At 35.5% G+C, this 16,016-nt stretch overlaps 1 protein-coding gene across 1 annotated transcript in view; it reads right to left on the bottom strand.

The window, feature by feature from the left end:
- Positions 1 to 16,016, bottom strand: part of LOC107585694 (protein TANC1-like) — a 70,854-nt gene that overhangs the window by 34,336 nt on the left and 20,502 nt on the right. The window contains exons 6-7 of the mRNA XM_016272822.1: positions 12,440 to 12,606; positions 3,325 to 3,579 (exon numbers count right to left, since the gene is read on the bottom strand). Coding sequence (XP_016128308.1) covers positions 3,325 to 3,579; positions 12,440 to 12,606 — 422 coding nt within the window. The remainder of the gene's footprint in view (positions 1 to 3,324; positions 3,580 to 12,439; positions 12,607 to 16,016) is intronic.

Raw genomic sequence — 16,016 nt, 5'->3', positions numbered from 1 at the left:
TTTGGGACCAAAAATTATTCAGACCGAGTCTGGGAATAAACTGAAGTTGAGGTTTGCATGAAGTTGGGTGACAGCATGCCCAGGAGACTACAGGCTGTCATTGAGGCTAAGGGTTGCCCGACTAAGTGTTGATAGTTGTGTAAATACTGTCGTACTAACAGCTGTCTAATTTTTGGTTTATTGTAATCCATTACATACCTTTCTATCAAAGTTATCTAACATTACCAAGCTGAATTTGTTCTGACTCAGTTTAACTCTTGAGTTCTTGTTATATTTTATCACCATTTTCTAAACTATAGTGAATAAACTGTGATAATGTGAGAAATGTTGAATGTGTCTGAATACATTTTGGTTTGACTGTATCTGTTTGATAAATGAAGTTAACCAACTAACATTATACATACTCTTTTGGTTTCTGTACCCAGTATTTAAAAAATTTACAAATGCAATAAAAATATTGGTATCGGTACTCGGTATCGGCAAGTACCAAAAATAAAAGTATCGGTATCGGATGAGTACTGGAAAAAGTGGTATCGGTGCATCCTTAGTTATGAGCCAAAAAATAAATCCATCCATCCATCCATCCATCGCTGTTTACTCATGGAGTAAAGGAGGGGGGGAAAAATGAAAATAAATAAATAAATACAATTTTAGCTCATTGTGGCAGTAGAGGATTTTACTGTTATATAGAATTTATATATAGCACTAAAAATGAAAACTATTTTAGGATTTTTATTTTTGTAGATTTTTTAAGTTTTATGACATTTAAACAATTTTTTTCTCTCCAAAATTCAAAATAAAAGCAATACAGAACCACAAATACTTTTAACATATAGCACACACAAAACTGTAACACAAAAAAACCATACAATAATTTGTATTTATAATATTTATACATATAATAGTATCTACTGTACTGCCTTTAATTTATGTTGATTCATATAAAACAGTGTATTACAGTAGATTTATTCATTTAAAACTCAAAAAAGTGGATGCATTATTGCGATAAGTAGGGTAAATGTGCTTAATTATTATGAAAATGTTATAATGCAAATCTTAATTCACCCCAAAATAATCTCCTTGGAGTGAAATGCCAAATAAATAAATAAATATAATTTCTTACTTTTTATTTTTTTATTTGTTTTCTGTTGATTTGAGTGAAATTTTAAACAAACAAACGCATTTATTTATTCGTTTTCTACTTTTTCTGTTGATTTTGAAGTGAAATGCAAATAAATAAAATTTATATTTGTTCATTTTCTGTAGATTTTTGAGTGAAATTCTAAATAAAAAATATATTATTTCTATGATCTAAATACATGTATTATTTATGAAATTATTTTCTGTTAATGTAGTGGTGAAATGTGATCTGGATGGAGGGCCCCCCCCCCCAAAAAAAACTGGAAAAAAGGCATAGTGAAAAACAGAGTGTTCAGTGCATTTGTTATTCAAAAGAAGCAGCACATCAACCTGTGCTGCAAGGAAAAACCACGAAGGACAAAGTGGAGGATGTTATGAATGTTATAGATCAGGATGAAAATTTAAAAAATTTACTTTGGCTTTAAAGGTGACATATCATGAAAATCTGACTTTTCCAGGTTTTGAGTGCTATAATCAGGTCTCCGGTGCATCTACCAACCAAGGAAACGTGAAAAAGATTAACCCAGTAACTTTGTTTTGGGAAGCCTTTTCTGCAAGCGTCTGAGAAAACCAGCGCGTCTGATTTCGCTCCCTTGGTGACGTGGCAAAGGGATCTCATTATAATATTACCGCCCCTTAATCTGTAAGTTTACACCCACAGCGCCGTCATTTGATTTTGCAAGTGACAACGGTGTACCAGTTCTAACGCCATGGCAAAAGTTTGAGCAAAACATGCTAACTGTTCTGTGTTTGGCTGCACAGACGAGCACAGAACACTATTTAGAGTCCCAGCCTCAGAGGAGACAAGACAGCAGTGGATTTATTGATTTATTTACTGTATATTGCTGCTGCCACACAGATCTAAAATAAACATGCGATTTATTTCCCAGCTGTTTACCTTCACAGACATAACCCACTGTTTTTGTAACTCATGTGTTTTTAACGTAAACTTGTGTGAATGAGAACTTAGTTTAGTACTCACATGCTGTGACAGCCGCTTTCTGTCCGTGTGCTTCGGATGTGTGCTCTCAAAAAATACGTATATCAGAAGTTTAAACTCATATGGTCTAAAACACATGATTTCAGCACGATAAACATGATAATCGGAACCAATACGGATGTTTTTTAGCAGGTATGAGCTGTAATGGCGCAGCTCTATTCTGGAAAAGGGGGCGGGGAGCAGCAGCTCATTTGCATTTAATGAAACAGGCCCGAAAAACAGCATGTTTCTGCTTCCACTCAAAATAGGCATGCAATGTTGGTTTTTGGATTTAGGTTTTATTTTGTATTATCTTGTTTGTCATGTGACTTCCTGTTCCCTCACATGTTCTTGCCATGTGCTCCCTTAGTCATGTGTCATGTGACCCCCTTTGTTTGATTTATATAGTCAATCCATCATTCCAGCTGATAATTGCTCTGGAGTCTCAGTACAGCGTTCGTCCTGTATTACACAAGTCCAGCTCAGAGGATTCATCTGGACGACTTTACTCTTTAAATTACCTTTAGATTATTAAATTAACACTGAATCTAAAAGAGTTTGATAACTACTTAAAATGCCAAGTCTTCTTTTCAGCGTTTATCTTTTTTTAATCTTCAGATCAAATCGATGGATTGAAGTCATGCAGCACTAATCTGACAATTAACAGCGGATTTTAAAGTTTGATCAATACAGACATAACCATTGACACTGTTTTGCATTACAGTAATGAGAAACTGTCCTCAATGGTCTCGAAACCTGCTGCAATCAAACTAATCAGCACCCGGGTCATTTCCTTTTCATTAAATACAGGAAGTCACTGAAATCCATTCACGTCTATTATATACACACATGTGACCCTGGAACACAAAACCAGTCTTAAGTGTCAATTTTTTAAAATTTAGATTTATACATCATCTGGAAGCTATAAAAATAAATAAGCTCTCCATTGATGTATGGTTTGTTAGGATAGGACAATATTTGGTCGAGATACAACTATTTGAAAATCTGGAATCTGAGGGTGCAAAAAAATCTAAATATTGAGAAAATCGCCTTTAAAGTTGTCTAAATGAAGTTCTTAGCAATGCATATTACTAATCAAAAATTAAGTTTTAATATATTTATGGTAGGAAATTTACAAAATATCTTCATGGAACATAATCTTTACTTAATATCCTAATGATTTTTGGCATAAAACTCTTGATGACCAGATGACCCTTCTCAAAGAGGTCAAGGGTCAGTTTGAGGTACAGATACGAGCCCTGGCTGCGGGAGACGAGGTGGGAGCTGACTTTGCCCACGATGATGGGGTCTGCTTTGCCGCTGAGGGAGATGTTGTTGAGGATGTTCTGGCTGCCGTTGATGCGGTGCTGGATGTAGGCGTTTAGGTCCGTCCCGATCTCCTTGCTTTCTGGGAACTCATCCAGGCTGATCTTGGAGAAGGGCAGCAGACTGGTGATCTCCTGAAAAGACAAGATGGAAATGTCATGAAATGCATCCAAAACATTTCCCAGTAGATTTCTCTGAGGAGGACAATGTTGATGTTCTGCCTGATGAAGTTTTGAATTCAGTTCAGTTCATTTATCTCCCATGTACAAGTATTTTTAAGTAGGTATTAAAATTAAAATCTAAGTAGGTTACACTTTATTTTAAGGTGTCCTTGTTACAGTGTAATTATACATTTAAGTACTGAGTAATATTAATTAACTACATGTACTTACTATACGGTTAGGGTTAGTTGCATGTAATTATGCATAATTTATAGTTATTATAATACTAAGTACATGTAACGTGTAACAAGAACACATTAAAATAAAGTGTTACCCTAATTAATACTTATTAAACTATTAAGTATTACAATATTAAAATATTGACCATATTACTTGTCAAAAAGAATAATGTATTTATTCATTTTTGTTCTTCATTTTATTTTATTATTTCACTGAGCAGCTCTCATGAAAAATAATATTTAAAACAGTAACAATCATACTTAATCAATAAATATTATTATTTTTATTTCAAAGAAAATTCTGCATAAAAACATTCAATAACATGACACCAATGACATTTAAACGAAAAAAAAAAAAACAATTAAATTTAAAATTCTACAACATGGCATGAAATTTGCCATGCGAGTACTTGAACAGCCTCTTCTTACTCTGAACTTTGAACTTTTTGTAATTTAAAAATATGTTAAAACACTGATAACACCAGTGACAACAAATTATATTATTATTTTAAGAATCAATAATATTAATATATTTTTATTATATTACTATATTAATAATATTATTAATAATTTGTTTTCATTTGCTCAGTTGTTAGACCTAATGCTTAAAAAAATAAAAAAATAAATAAGTGTACAAGTCACAGAAATGGTGTACCAGAAGGGGACATATTTGACTAAAATAAATAAATAAAGTGCAGAAAAAAGTCAGCCTAAGAGAGTAAGCCTATTTAATTATTCAATAAATTGTCATGTTATAAAATAATGTCTTTTATAAAATACAAAATACAAAATAAATAATAAATAAAATAAAATAAAATGACAAAACAAAAATAAATAATAAAATAAAATAATAGATTTAGTTTCATGATTATTCAAAATGTTTTACATCATTAAATACTGTCATTAGGGCTGCACAACAAATCGTATTCGATTGTCATGCGCATCTCGTCAATAAAGCCGGTTCTGTGATTAGTAGTAATATCGCAATATCGCGTTCATAATCGAATGTGATTCATCTGCGATTATAGATAGAGATAGATGCTTTATTTGTCATTTCTATATGTTGCATAGAAACAAAATTGTGTTTCACACGTCCAAAGCTTACAGTTCAGTGCATTATAAAAACATAGATATTTCAGTCAAAATTATTTAGAAATACTAAAACATAAATATTCTAGTAAAATTATTTAAAGTACTCTAAATGTGTTAAAAAAAATTAACCACAATAAAATCACAAACTCTGATTTAGTAGCCTGATTGCTGTAGGAAGAAAGCTATTTAACAGCCGAGTTTTTATGCTGCGGTATCTTTTTCCTGACTGCATCAATGTAAACAATCCATAAAATGGATGTGTGCAGTCCTTCAGGATGCCACCAGCTCTCCGCGCACAGCGCTCTGTGTAGGTGTCCTGTAGCTGTGGCAATGAGACACCAATCATTTTCTCTGCTGTTCTCACAATCCGGCTGAGATTGTGTCTCTCCTCCACTGTACAGCTGCCGAACCAGGATGAGATACAATAGGTCAGCAGGTTCTCAACTGTCCCTCTGTAAAACAGGGTCATGGCTGGGATAGGAAGTTCCACCTTCTTCAGCCTGCGAAGAAAGTGAAGGCGTTGTTGGGCCTTCTTGATGACAGCTGAAGTGTTGTCTCTGGTAGTCAGCTTGTCTGTCAGATGGATCCCCAGAAACTTGGTGCTTTGGACCCTCTCCACCTCAGAGCTGTTTATGGTTAGAGGGAGATGGTGATGTTGGCTAACCCTCCTGAAATCTATGACCATCTCCTTTGTCTTGTTGGTATTGAGGGCCAAGTTGTGCATTGTGCACAAGGCTGTGAGTTTCTCCACCTCTTTCCTGTATGCCGACTCATCATTATTGGTAATAAGGCCGACAACAGTGGTATCATCTGCGAACTTGATGACATGGTTGCTGTTAAAACTGGCAGTACAGTCATATGTCAGCAGCGTGAACAATAAAGGACTCAGAACACACCCTTGTGGCGTACCTGTGCTCACAGTTATTCTTTTAGATGTTAAACTGCCAACTCTGACTGTCTGTCGTCTCTCTGTCAGAAAGTTCATAATCCACCTACACACTCCTGAATCCAGACCCAGCAGCAACAACTTTTCCACCAGTTATTGAGGCAAGATTGTATTAAATGCTGAGCTGAAGTCTTGTTCTCCAGGTGTGTCAGTGTGAGGTGGAGCAGTGTGGAGATGGCGAGCGGTTCGCTCTATACGCGAACTGAAGCGGGTCCAGATTTGTTGGGAGACAAGACCTGATATGACTCATCACTAGCCGCTCAAAACACTTCATGGCAATGGGGGTCAAGGCTACTGGACGATAGTCGTTCATTGAGGATGGATTGGACTTTTTTGGGAGTGGGATATTAATGGAGCTTTTTAGACAGGTGGGTACACTGGCCTGGCTGAGAGAGATGTTAAATATATCACAAAAAACATCCTTTAATTGCTCTGCACACCCTTTTAGCACCCAACCTGGGATATGGTCAGGCCCAGCAGCCTTCCGTGAGTTGATCTTAGTAAAGACCCTCTTGACACGGTCTACTGTCAGCTGCAGTGCCTGGTGAACAGAAGACTGTTCCTGCAACCTCAAACCGAGAAAAAAATTCATTGAGGTCATCAGGAAGAGAGGGGTCATTGTCCATTGCCTTTGCTGTAGGCTTATGGCCAGTGGCCACTTGAAATCCCTGCCATAAGCACCTTGTGTCCTTGGTGTGGGTGAACTGAGTGGACAACTTTATCTCAAAGGCCTTTTTTGCCTGACGAATGCCTTTTTTCAGGTTGGCCCTTGCTCTTGCATACCCTACTGTGTCACCAGATCTGAATGCAGCGTTGCGGAGCCTCAGTAAGGAGCAAACTTCACCTGTCAGCCACGGCTTATTGGCAGAGTACACCTTGATAGATTTTTTTAACAGTCACATCATCAATGCACTTGTTTATAAAACCCAGCACAGCTTCTGTGTATTCCTCCAGGTCTATACAGTCACCAGATGTTGCAGCATCCTAAAAGATGCTCCACTGTGTGCATTCAAAGCAACCTTGTAAAGATGGAATGGCCTCCTGTGGCCACACTCTGATTTTCTTTACTGTGGGTGGCGCTGTTATGAATGCGATATTGCATAGCTTGTCAGTGAACTACGGCTCTGTGTATTAAATGCCGCTGTCATCAAATTTCAATAGACATTTTTACAGATAACACATCAGTATGTTTGATAGAAAGACAGGAGGGATGCAGGAAGTCATCGGACCAGAATGCACCTGCGCTCTTGATAGACACTGGTTTCTCCAGACATCATGTCACTGACAAACACTTAAAGGCTTTTTCTTTACAATCTCACACACACACACACACACAAAATTATCAAGGTCCACAAGGTCAACTGGAAGACTGGTTAAACACAGTCACTCACACACACACACACACACATCCCTACAAATCAATAGGGCCAATAATCCCGCTCATATTGCAGCAATAACACAGCACCGCAGTGGAGAGAGAGAGAGAAACAATCAATTTTACATCACACAGGAGCCTCATATCCAGCCACCACACGCTGATGAGAAACCACGCTCCTGAAACCTGAAGAAAAGGCTGCGGTGCATCAGACAGTCAGCATCACACACAAATCAACAGATGAAATCACACCAGAAACCTGCCAAAATGCCTAGTTCAAATGATCAAGGCATGTTTCTCACACATTATATTTAATCATTCTTATTCATATGCACCAATATTCACCAACATATATTTTCACCCTATAAAACATACTGTATCATGATGCTGAAAACTCTACTACATGCCTTCTGTCGATTGAGTTTTACTTTTTTAACAAGTATAATTGTACAAACATCCATCTTCACCTCGTGCTTCACGTGTCTTTCCGCTGAGAAATCTTTACTGATTTTACTGAAAGTAAATGCAAGAATAACTTTTATATTATTAGTAATATTTCAAGATGAACACTTACTGGACTGAAGCGGCTTCGGTTTACATGATTATCCATACATCATTTATTAGAAAAATCATGTTCAAATGTGAGCATCAAATATGATCATCAGGCTTTTGGGGAACGTTTATTTGTTCATCTTTCAATCATCATTTTATTGCATTGCATTATATGTTTTGATCACTGAAATATCATCTTACTAAGACTATTATTTATTTATTTCACAAAAAATAGAATGCAGCTTATTAAGATATATAAACAACATTAATGTTCACATTGTTGGTTATGAAGAAGCCATTTCTTAAAATGATGCTTAAATGAGTTAAATGATGTACATTCTCTGATTGATTGTGGTATTGAATTCCACTGATGTGATGCTCCGCATGAAAAAACAGCTTGACCAAACAAGGTTTTTCTATGTGCAATTATGCACTCAGCTTTAGCTACACTGCTGCTGTAATCAGCGGTAAATCTCCATCACCGGCGGGCTTTCACATTGAGCAGCATTAACTACACAGAGCCGTTGTTCACTGACGAGCTGCGCAAAAAATCGCGCGAATATGAACGTGGTTTTGCGCAGCTCGTCAGTGAACAACGACTCTGTGTAGTTAATGCTGCTCAATGTGAAAGCACGCACGTGATGGAGATTTACCGCGGATTACAGAACCGACTTTACTCATAAGATGCGCGTTAAATATCGCATGCAATTTATCGTGCAGCCCTAATTTAAATGTAATAAAATCAACCAGAGGAGGAGCTAAACCATGCCTAATCTTATAAACTAAACAAACATTTTTAAACTAAGTGATGTTTTCCCAGCTAAACAGGTTATACGTATTTAAGATATGACAATGGTGAAAACTATTTTTTTTAATCTAATATTTTAAGTGCTTGTTTGTACAATAATTCCAATGGTTTTAGAACTATAACTTGTGTATTAGACCAACTTGTCAGACAATAAGTAATATGAGTATTATTGGAGATACAGAGTGACGACTGATAGATTTTATGTAAATATCTGCTGTACTGTTATAAAGATTGCATTGATTTACATTACAAAGCATCAGAATTTCCATCTTACCTTCTGGCCATATAAATATTGCATATTTTTTGCTCACTTTGGGCCTCTGAATAAAACTTAGGAGCTTTTTCCTCCATATTCTCACTAGATGAGCCATAAAATCCTGATGTGCCAAATATGACACTCAAAAAAAAAAAAGCAAATTTTTTATACATACATTTTGTCTAATGGTTCACTAAACTGTTCCTTTAAAAAAAAAAAAGAGTAGATTTTTTCAGACTATTATTTCATAAGTCAGGCTTTACAGTGTTAGTACATCAAATGCATAACTGAATCAGAGTTCTGAATCGATTCACTGAAATGAATCAAACAGCAACTTTAACACTATTTTTGCTTCTGAAGTTTAAATGATAAACTCTATTACAACATCTCCGTCCAAACCTCAAAGGTAAAACTTGCCACAGCAAATCAGTTCAGGAAGCAAATAACCAGTTCAGCTAGAGAGTGTAGTTTAGGAAGGAAATATTGATCAAGCTCAGCAGACAGACGAACGTCTCTCTCAAGTGTCTGTCACCGTCCTCTCAGAAACTCTTTCAGCCCCAGCTCGCCTTAGAGAAGCTCTGCTGAATGTGCACTGAATCATGGGTAAACCTTGAGAAACACTCCACCCGAGACTGAGAGGAGACAACATTTAAATCAAAACCTCACTGTCACATTAAGACGGGTGCACTGAATATGCAATATATGTGTGATGATTTTGCTGGCAGTGTAAGATAAAGCAGATTGTGAAAATTAGGATGAGTTCAATTCACATTTTTAGTAATTTAACTAGATTCATGATAAGAGTGTTCAGAGAGAAAGGCTCTGATTTTAACTTCGGCAGCAAAACCTTTGGTGTTCAAACGGTCTTTTTCAGTGTACTGCAATGTGATTCAACGATTTAATTGCATAATCACTCAAATATTCAATATCAAGTCTTATGTATATATTTTACATAATTGTAAATATATTTTTCATATATTAAAATGTTTGAATGACATATACTACAACATTTTTTAAGTTTCTCCTGCTCACTAAGACTGCATTTATTTGATTAAAAATACAGTAAAAACTGGAATATTATTAAAAATTATTAGAATTTAAAATGTTTTCTATTTGAAATTGTATTCCTTTGATCAAAGTTGAATTTTCAGCATCATTTCTCCAGTCTTCAGTGTCACATGATCTTCAGAAATCATTCTAATATGCTGATTTGCTGCTCAAGAAACATTTCTGATTATTATCAATGTTGAAAACAGTTATGCTGCTTCATATTTTTGTAGAAACTGTGATACATTTTATTTTTCAGGATTCTTTGATGAATAGAAAGTTGAAAAGAACAGCATTTATTTGTAATAGAAATCTTTTGCAACCTTATAAATGTCTGTACTGTCACTTTTGATCAATTTAATGCATCCTTGCTGAATAAAAGTATTAATTTCTTTCAAAACAAATAAAAACTTACTGACCCCAAACTTTTGAAAGTAGTGTATGTAAATATTGTTTATTAGTAATGTAATATTGTAATTGCAATTAATATTGTAATTAAATATGAATCTTCCTTGTGTTCATTTAGTGAAAATAACACATGCCTTGACTATTTTAACTACAGCAGTTTTTACTGTATTTTACTTCTTAAACATGTTAAATTACTAGTCTACAGTGGCATACTGGATATATAAAAATGTGCATTTTAAATAATTTCAGAGCAAATACATAAATCTAAAGATATACTACAAATATTGTCAAAAGGGTGAAAAATATTGCAAAGTCCTATTGAGTGCCAGACTAGCTCTCCTCACTTATAGTGACAGCTAAAGCAGAACGCATTAGGAGGCTTTCATAAGTACAAAAACACACATTTGCGCTCATGCGCGTGCACGCACGCACGCACACACACACACACACACACACACACACACACTCCAATCTGTCGTCTGACACATATCAAACACTAGATGATTCTGCTCTGCTAGTCGAGCACTACCTTTCAAACTGTCAAAACGCAGCCAACACGAACACTGTCTCTCTCTCGAATTCACTCCCTTTTCCTTTTCACCTCCTCCTGTCTGGATTACTGTCTAGCTGTCATACCGTCTCATTTGGAAGGTCAATGTTCCTTATTAGAACTACCAGATTCTCCTGCCCAAAGTGACCAGATGAGGTGGAGAGAGTCTGAGATGGTGAACGTAACACCCAACCTGATCTGAGCAGATGAGAAAAATATTCTGGGTTACACAACTATTAAAAAAGATTCAAACATTCACTGATGCTTCAGAAGGAGAAACGATGCATTAAGCCATGAAACTTAAAAAAGGGGTGAAAACTTTTGAACAGGATGAAGATGTCCAATTTTTTCTTATTTTGTCGAAATATAATTAATTTTTCTATTTAGTACTGCCCTTCAGACGCTACAGGAGATACTTGCATGTTTCCCGGAAGACAAATTAAGTACAATTTGCCTTGATCTTCAAATTCAAACGGTGTTCACCCCCGGTTCTTAATGCATCGTGTTTCCTTCTGGAGCATCAGTGAATGTTTGAACCGAATGTTTTAATAGTTGTGTTTGAGTCCCTCAATTGTCCTCAGAGTGAAAAGATGGATCTCAAAATCATACAGTCACTGCTGGAAAGGATTCAAATATGCAAAAGATGTTGGAAAACTGAAGAATCTGCAGGAGCTGGAGGATTTTTCTGAAGAACAGTGCTCAGTTTAACTGTTCAGAACAAACAAGGGACTCATGAACAACCATCACAAAACAAAAAAACAGTCGTGGATCATCCAGGTAACCACAGAACCAAGGGTTCCCAAACTTTTGAAGGGGGTTATTTTAAGAATTTCAGCTATTTTTTTTGTCTTGTGGACTATATGCAAACATCCTTTATGTAAAATATCTTACTCAAGACAGTACTAAATAAAAAATAACATGCATTTTGTATGATCTCTCTTATTTTGTTAAAAGTATTAACATTTTCACAGATTCCGCAAGGGGTTCCCAAACTTCCGCATGCCACTGTATTCTGCATGACCATATTCTGCATCCCTAATCCTACCCAATACCTAAAAATAAGCAGCAGATTAGGAGTTTATTGAGGCAAAAGTCATAGTTAAAGGTTTGTTAATAGTGATAACTGGACCTTAAAATAAAGCGTGACCAACAATTTTCTATATCATTTTTATTTCTTTTGATTTTGGGTGAAATATGATGAGTGAAAAAAAAAACTTTTGAAATTCAGCTTCATGCCTCAGCAGCCAATGATTCACTGTGCAAAACACATTGTGGCCACACAAACCATATTTACCCTAACTGCCATCAAAACCGTATTATCATCTAATTTATCCTATTTTCCATCTAGTGCAGTTTTGTTTATAGTTTTGATGATGAGGGTGTCACTCAATCTGTCCATCTGTCAAATTGGACTAGATTCTCTTTCCTAGTTAAGTCTGTTCATTTATTCATATGATTAGTTGCATTTTATTATTTGCATCGAACATTGATTTTTCCAGCTCAGAATAGATCTGCCACCCATTCCAGCAGCTTTAGATACAGTATATATTCACGTCTCACCAGAAGGCTTGTTCTCACAGTGACGATCAGTTTGAGCCAGTTGGGGAACTTGGATGTGATCTTGGTGATGAAGGAGGCGACAGTGTCACCATAGTCCGGTTTGTGAAACTCCGCCTCGTTTAACCCGTCAATCAAGATGATGCAATCTTCCTCTGGAATCTTCCTCTCTGATAAACAACATAAAAAGTACATACATCACATACATTATACAAAACAATAATTAAATACATTAATGCCAAATTACAAAGTGTTTTATAAAGGTAAAGCAGAGCTTTTATTGGATTTATATATATATATACACAGTGTATATATATATATATATATATATATATATATAAATATATGTATATGTGTATATACATATATACATACAGTATATATATATATATATATATATACACATAAATCCAATATATATATATATTAGGGCTGTCATCGTTAATGCGTTAACACATGTGATTCATTTTACAATCCTTAATGCGTTAAAATAATTTAAAGCAATTAACGCAAAATTACTGAAGCACAATTTCTAACCCTTTAACCCAATTTTGCTTCTCTCCGGGGAAAGTTTTCAGTTCAATGATCCAGTAAGCGAATGCACTCAAACAATCCGTCCAAAACAGCGCTAATATAAAGGAAACCAGGCTGATTACATCAGAGATTGCAGAGAGAACAGAGACTCGCATTGCGTTTTAAGTGAATTATTCCAGTGTGTTTCGCTTTTAAACATGATCTCTGTCATATTCTGTGATTGTCTCTGAAGAGTGCGAGCTCTCACACATTGCGCTGTGTGAAGTACAGACTGAACGCTTTGTCAACACATCCCACCGCTGTATGGCCAGATGAGACGCGACTGCATAACCAGTCTCGCTAGGAAATTTTTGATGGATGAAGACTGCAATCAAGGTAAAGACGATTGCGGTGGCGTACAGGAGTCGTACAATAAGCACACGTGAGTCCGTTATAATAATGCGTGTATGAGTGCTCTTGACGCACTGATCACACATTGTATTTATGCACAGGCACAGACATTTCTGTACATTCACGTTGTTTCCACACACATTCACGATAATGTTTTGATTTGTAATGTTTATGTTGCTGTGTTTAGTTATTCTGAATGGATCCGTGTACTGTAGTAGATATATGCAGTCAGCAGGTGGTTGGTTTAGGGTTTTTTTGGCATCTCCATGTGGTCCTGTTCGGTATCGCAACTTGGCTTCTCTAAAATGTAAAAAAGCTCTTTGCTGTTGCACTGTACACATACTATACAATTCAGTAACTGATAATGTGTTTTTTCTGAATGTCTGCTTCAGCCACACAGTGTCTTACTGGTACCGTTTTAACCTTTTTTGTAAAGGGCAATGACTTTTTTTTTTGCATGTTCGCTTTATAAACACTGGGTTGATTCTTCCACCTACATCACGCCTGACCTCACCTAATAAAGACATGCATGCACATCACAGAGCTAATGCAAGACAAGCATTTGTGGTTAAAAAGTGTATAAATATAATCGTTTTGCCAGATAAGACCCTTATTCCTCGGCTGGGATCATGTAGAGCCCTTTGAAGCTGCATTGAAACCGCATTTTTGACTTTCAAATCATTGGCCACCATTGAAGTCTACTATATGGAGAACAATCCTGGAATGTTTTCCTCAAAAAACTTAATTTCTTTGCAACTGAAGAAAGAAAGACATGAACATCTTGGATGACATGGGGGTGAGTAAATAATCAGGATATTTTTATTCTGGAAGTGAATTTATGCTTTAATCTTAGTTAATGTCTACTAATATCAATCTCAACATTTATTATAATATGTGTATTTGACTTTATCTTATAACGAGGTAAAAAAATCCCACTGGAGAAAAAAAATTACTGAAGACACATAAAATACAAAATTACTTAAGAAAACATATATACATATATATCAACAATAATCTTTATTGTATATACTCTATATTACAATATAAAAAAAAATATATATATATATATATATATTCTGTGTATTGAGCTGCAAATTGGTTCCCATTTTATTCATTTATTTATTTTACTATATACAGTATTATAATGTGTATTAAATTTAAGCTTTTACTGAGGCAAGAAAATCCCAATAGAGAAACATAAAATATATATATATATTTTTTTGCAACGAGGGCAGAGCAGAAGATAGTTTCCATCAAGGTTTGTCGTCTCTCCTCTCGAGGCCGTATTGATCCAAAGCATCTTCCATTTCCATCATACAAACATAGGGTTTGTTTATCTCCGTCTGAAACGCACACTTCTACAATAAAATATCGATCGACTGAGCAAAAGACTGGACCGCCACATAAAACAAACCACAATGACCTTGAGATCTCAGAGACTCGGAGAGAGCCTGAGCCTAAAGAGAAAATAAATGCACGGATGATGCAGGAAAAACCTATAGATGATCAAGAGGAAAACCGAGGCTTTCATTCCTCTTCATGACACGTGCGAGGGAGGATGTCAACCATTAAGGAAGGAATTTAACTATTTCTGATTTCTGTTAAAGATTCCAGTGTTTTTGAAAGAATGTAGACAAACTATTAATGAAACCAAATGTCTTGAAAATCTTTCGGTTCCAGTATTCTCTTTATAAACTGAAACCGGTTCTTGATTGCCAACCAGTAGATTTAATTCACTTCCCTGAAACAATTCCATTTCTAAGAAATAAACGCTGGCCAGTACATGAGAGCGTATGTGATAACAGGCTTGGGAAAATGGATTTCACTGCATTTAATGCATCAACCAAGCAAATCCACCCCATTCATATAATCTGACCATCTGCTAAACATCGAACACATGACATCTGACTCATCCAGTGTGATACAACACTTCATTCCATGATGTTCCTTCTGTCCATATAACCTTCTCTGAACTGTAACACATGCAGGAAGAGCTAAAATATTAATCACTCAATTATGGAATTAACATCAACAATTTTAAATCCATAATGTGGTGTATTTCTGAGTGAAAGGACTGTCTGGATGGCATTGTTTTCTTTACAATAATGTGCAATTGATGGGGGAGAAAAAAAGAGAGAGAAAACAGCTAACTTTTACTGTACCTTCTGATCACACTGCACAAAAGTGATGTCCTTCATCAGTATTTTTGTCTTGTTTTCCAGTGCAAATGTGTACATATTCTTAAATCAAGACACTGAGAAAATGACTTAAGATAATATGTCTTATTTTCTGAGAAATTGGTCAAAATGAAGTGAATTTATGATCAAAACAAGACAAATATCTGCCACTAGGCTAAAAAAAAAAACCCCATTGACAGATATTTGTTCTAAGCATAAACTCACTTAATTAAAAAAAAAAAAATTCCCAGAAAACTGGACTTCAACTAACATAATTTTGCATCTCCAAGTAAATGTATTTTGTTTTAAGGATGTTTAAATGTGACCCTGGACCACAAAAGCAGTGTTAAGTCTCTGGGGGATATTTGTAGCAATAGCCAAAATACACTGAATGGGTCAAAATTATAGATTTTTCTTTTATGCCAAAAATCATTAGGATATTAAGTAAAGATCATGTTCCATGAAGATATTTTGTAAAT

This window comes from Sinocyclocheilus grahami, unplaced genomic scaffold (genome assembly GCF_001515645.1).
Source record: "Sinocyclocheilus grahami isolate Dianchi unplaced genomic scaffold, SAMN03320097.WGS_v1.1 scaffold73.1, whole genome shotgun sequence".
Lineage (NCBI taxonomy): Eukaryota > Metazoa > Chordata > Actinopteri > Cypriniformes > Cyprinidae > Sinocyclocheilus > Sinocyclocheilus grahami.
This window is presented reverse-complemented; position numbering and strand designations above follow the sequence as displayed.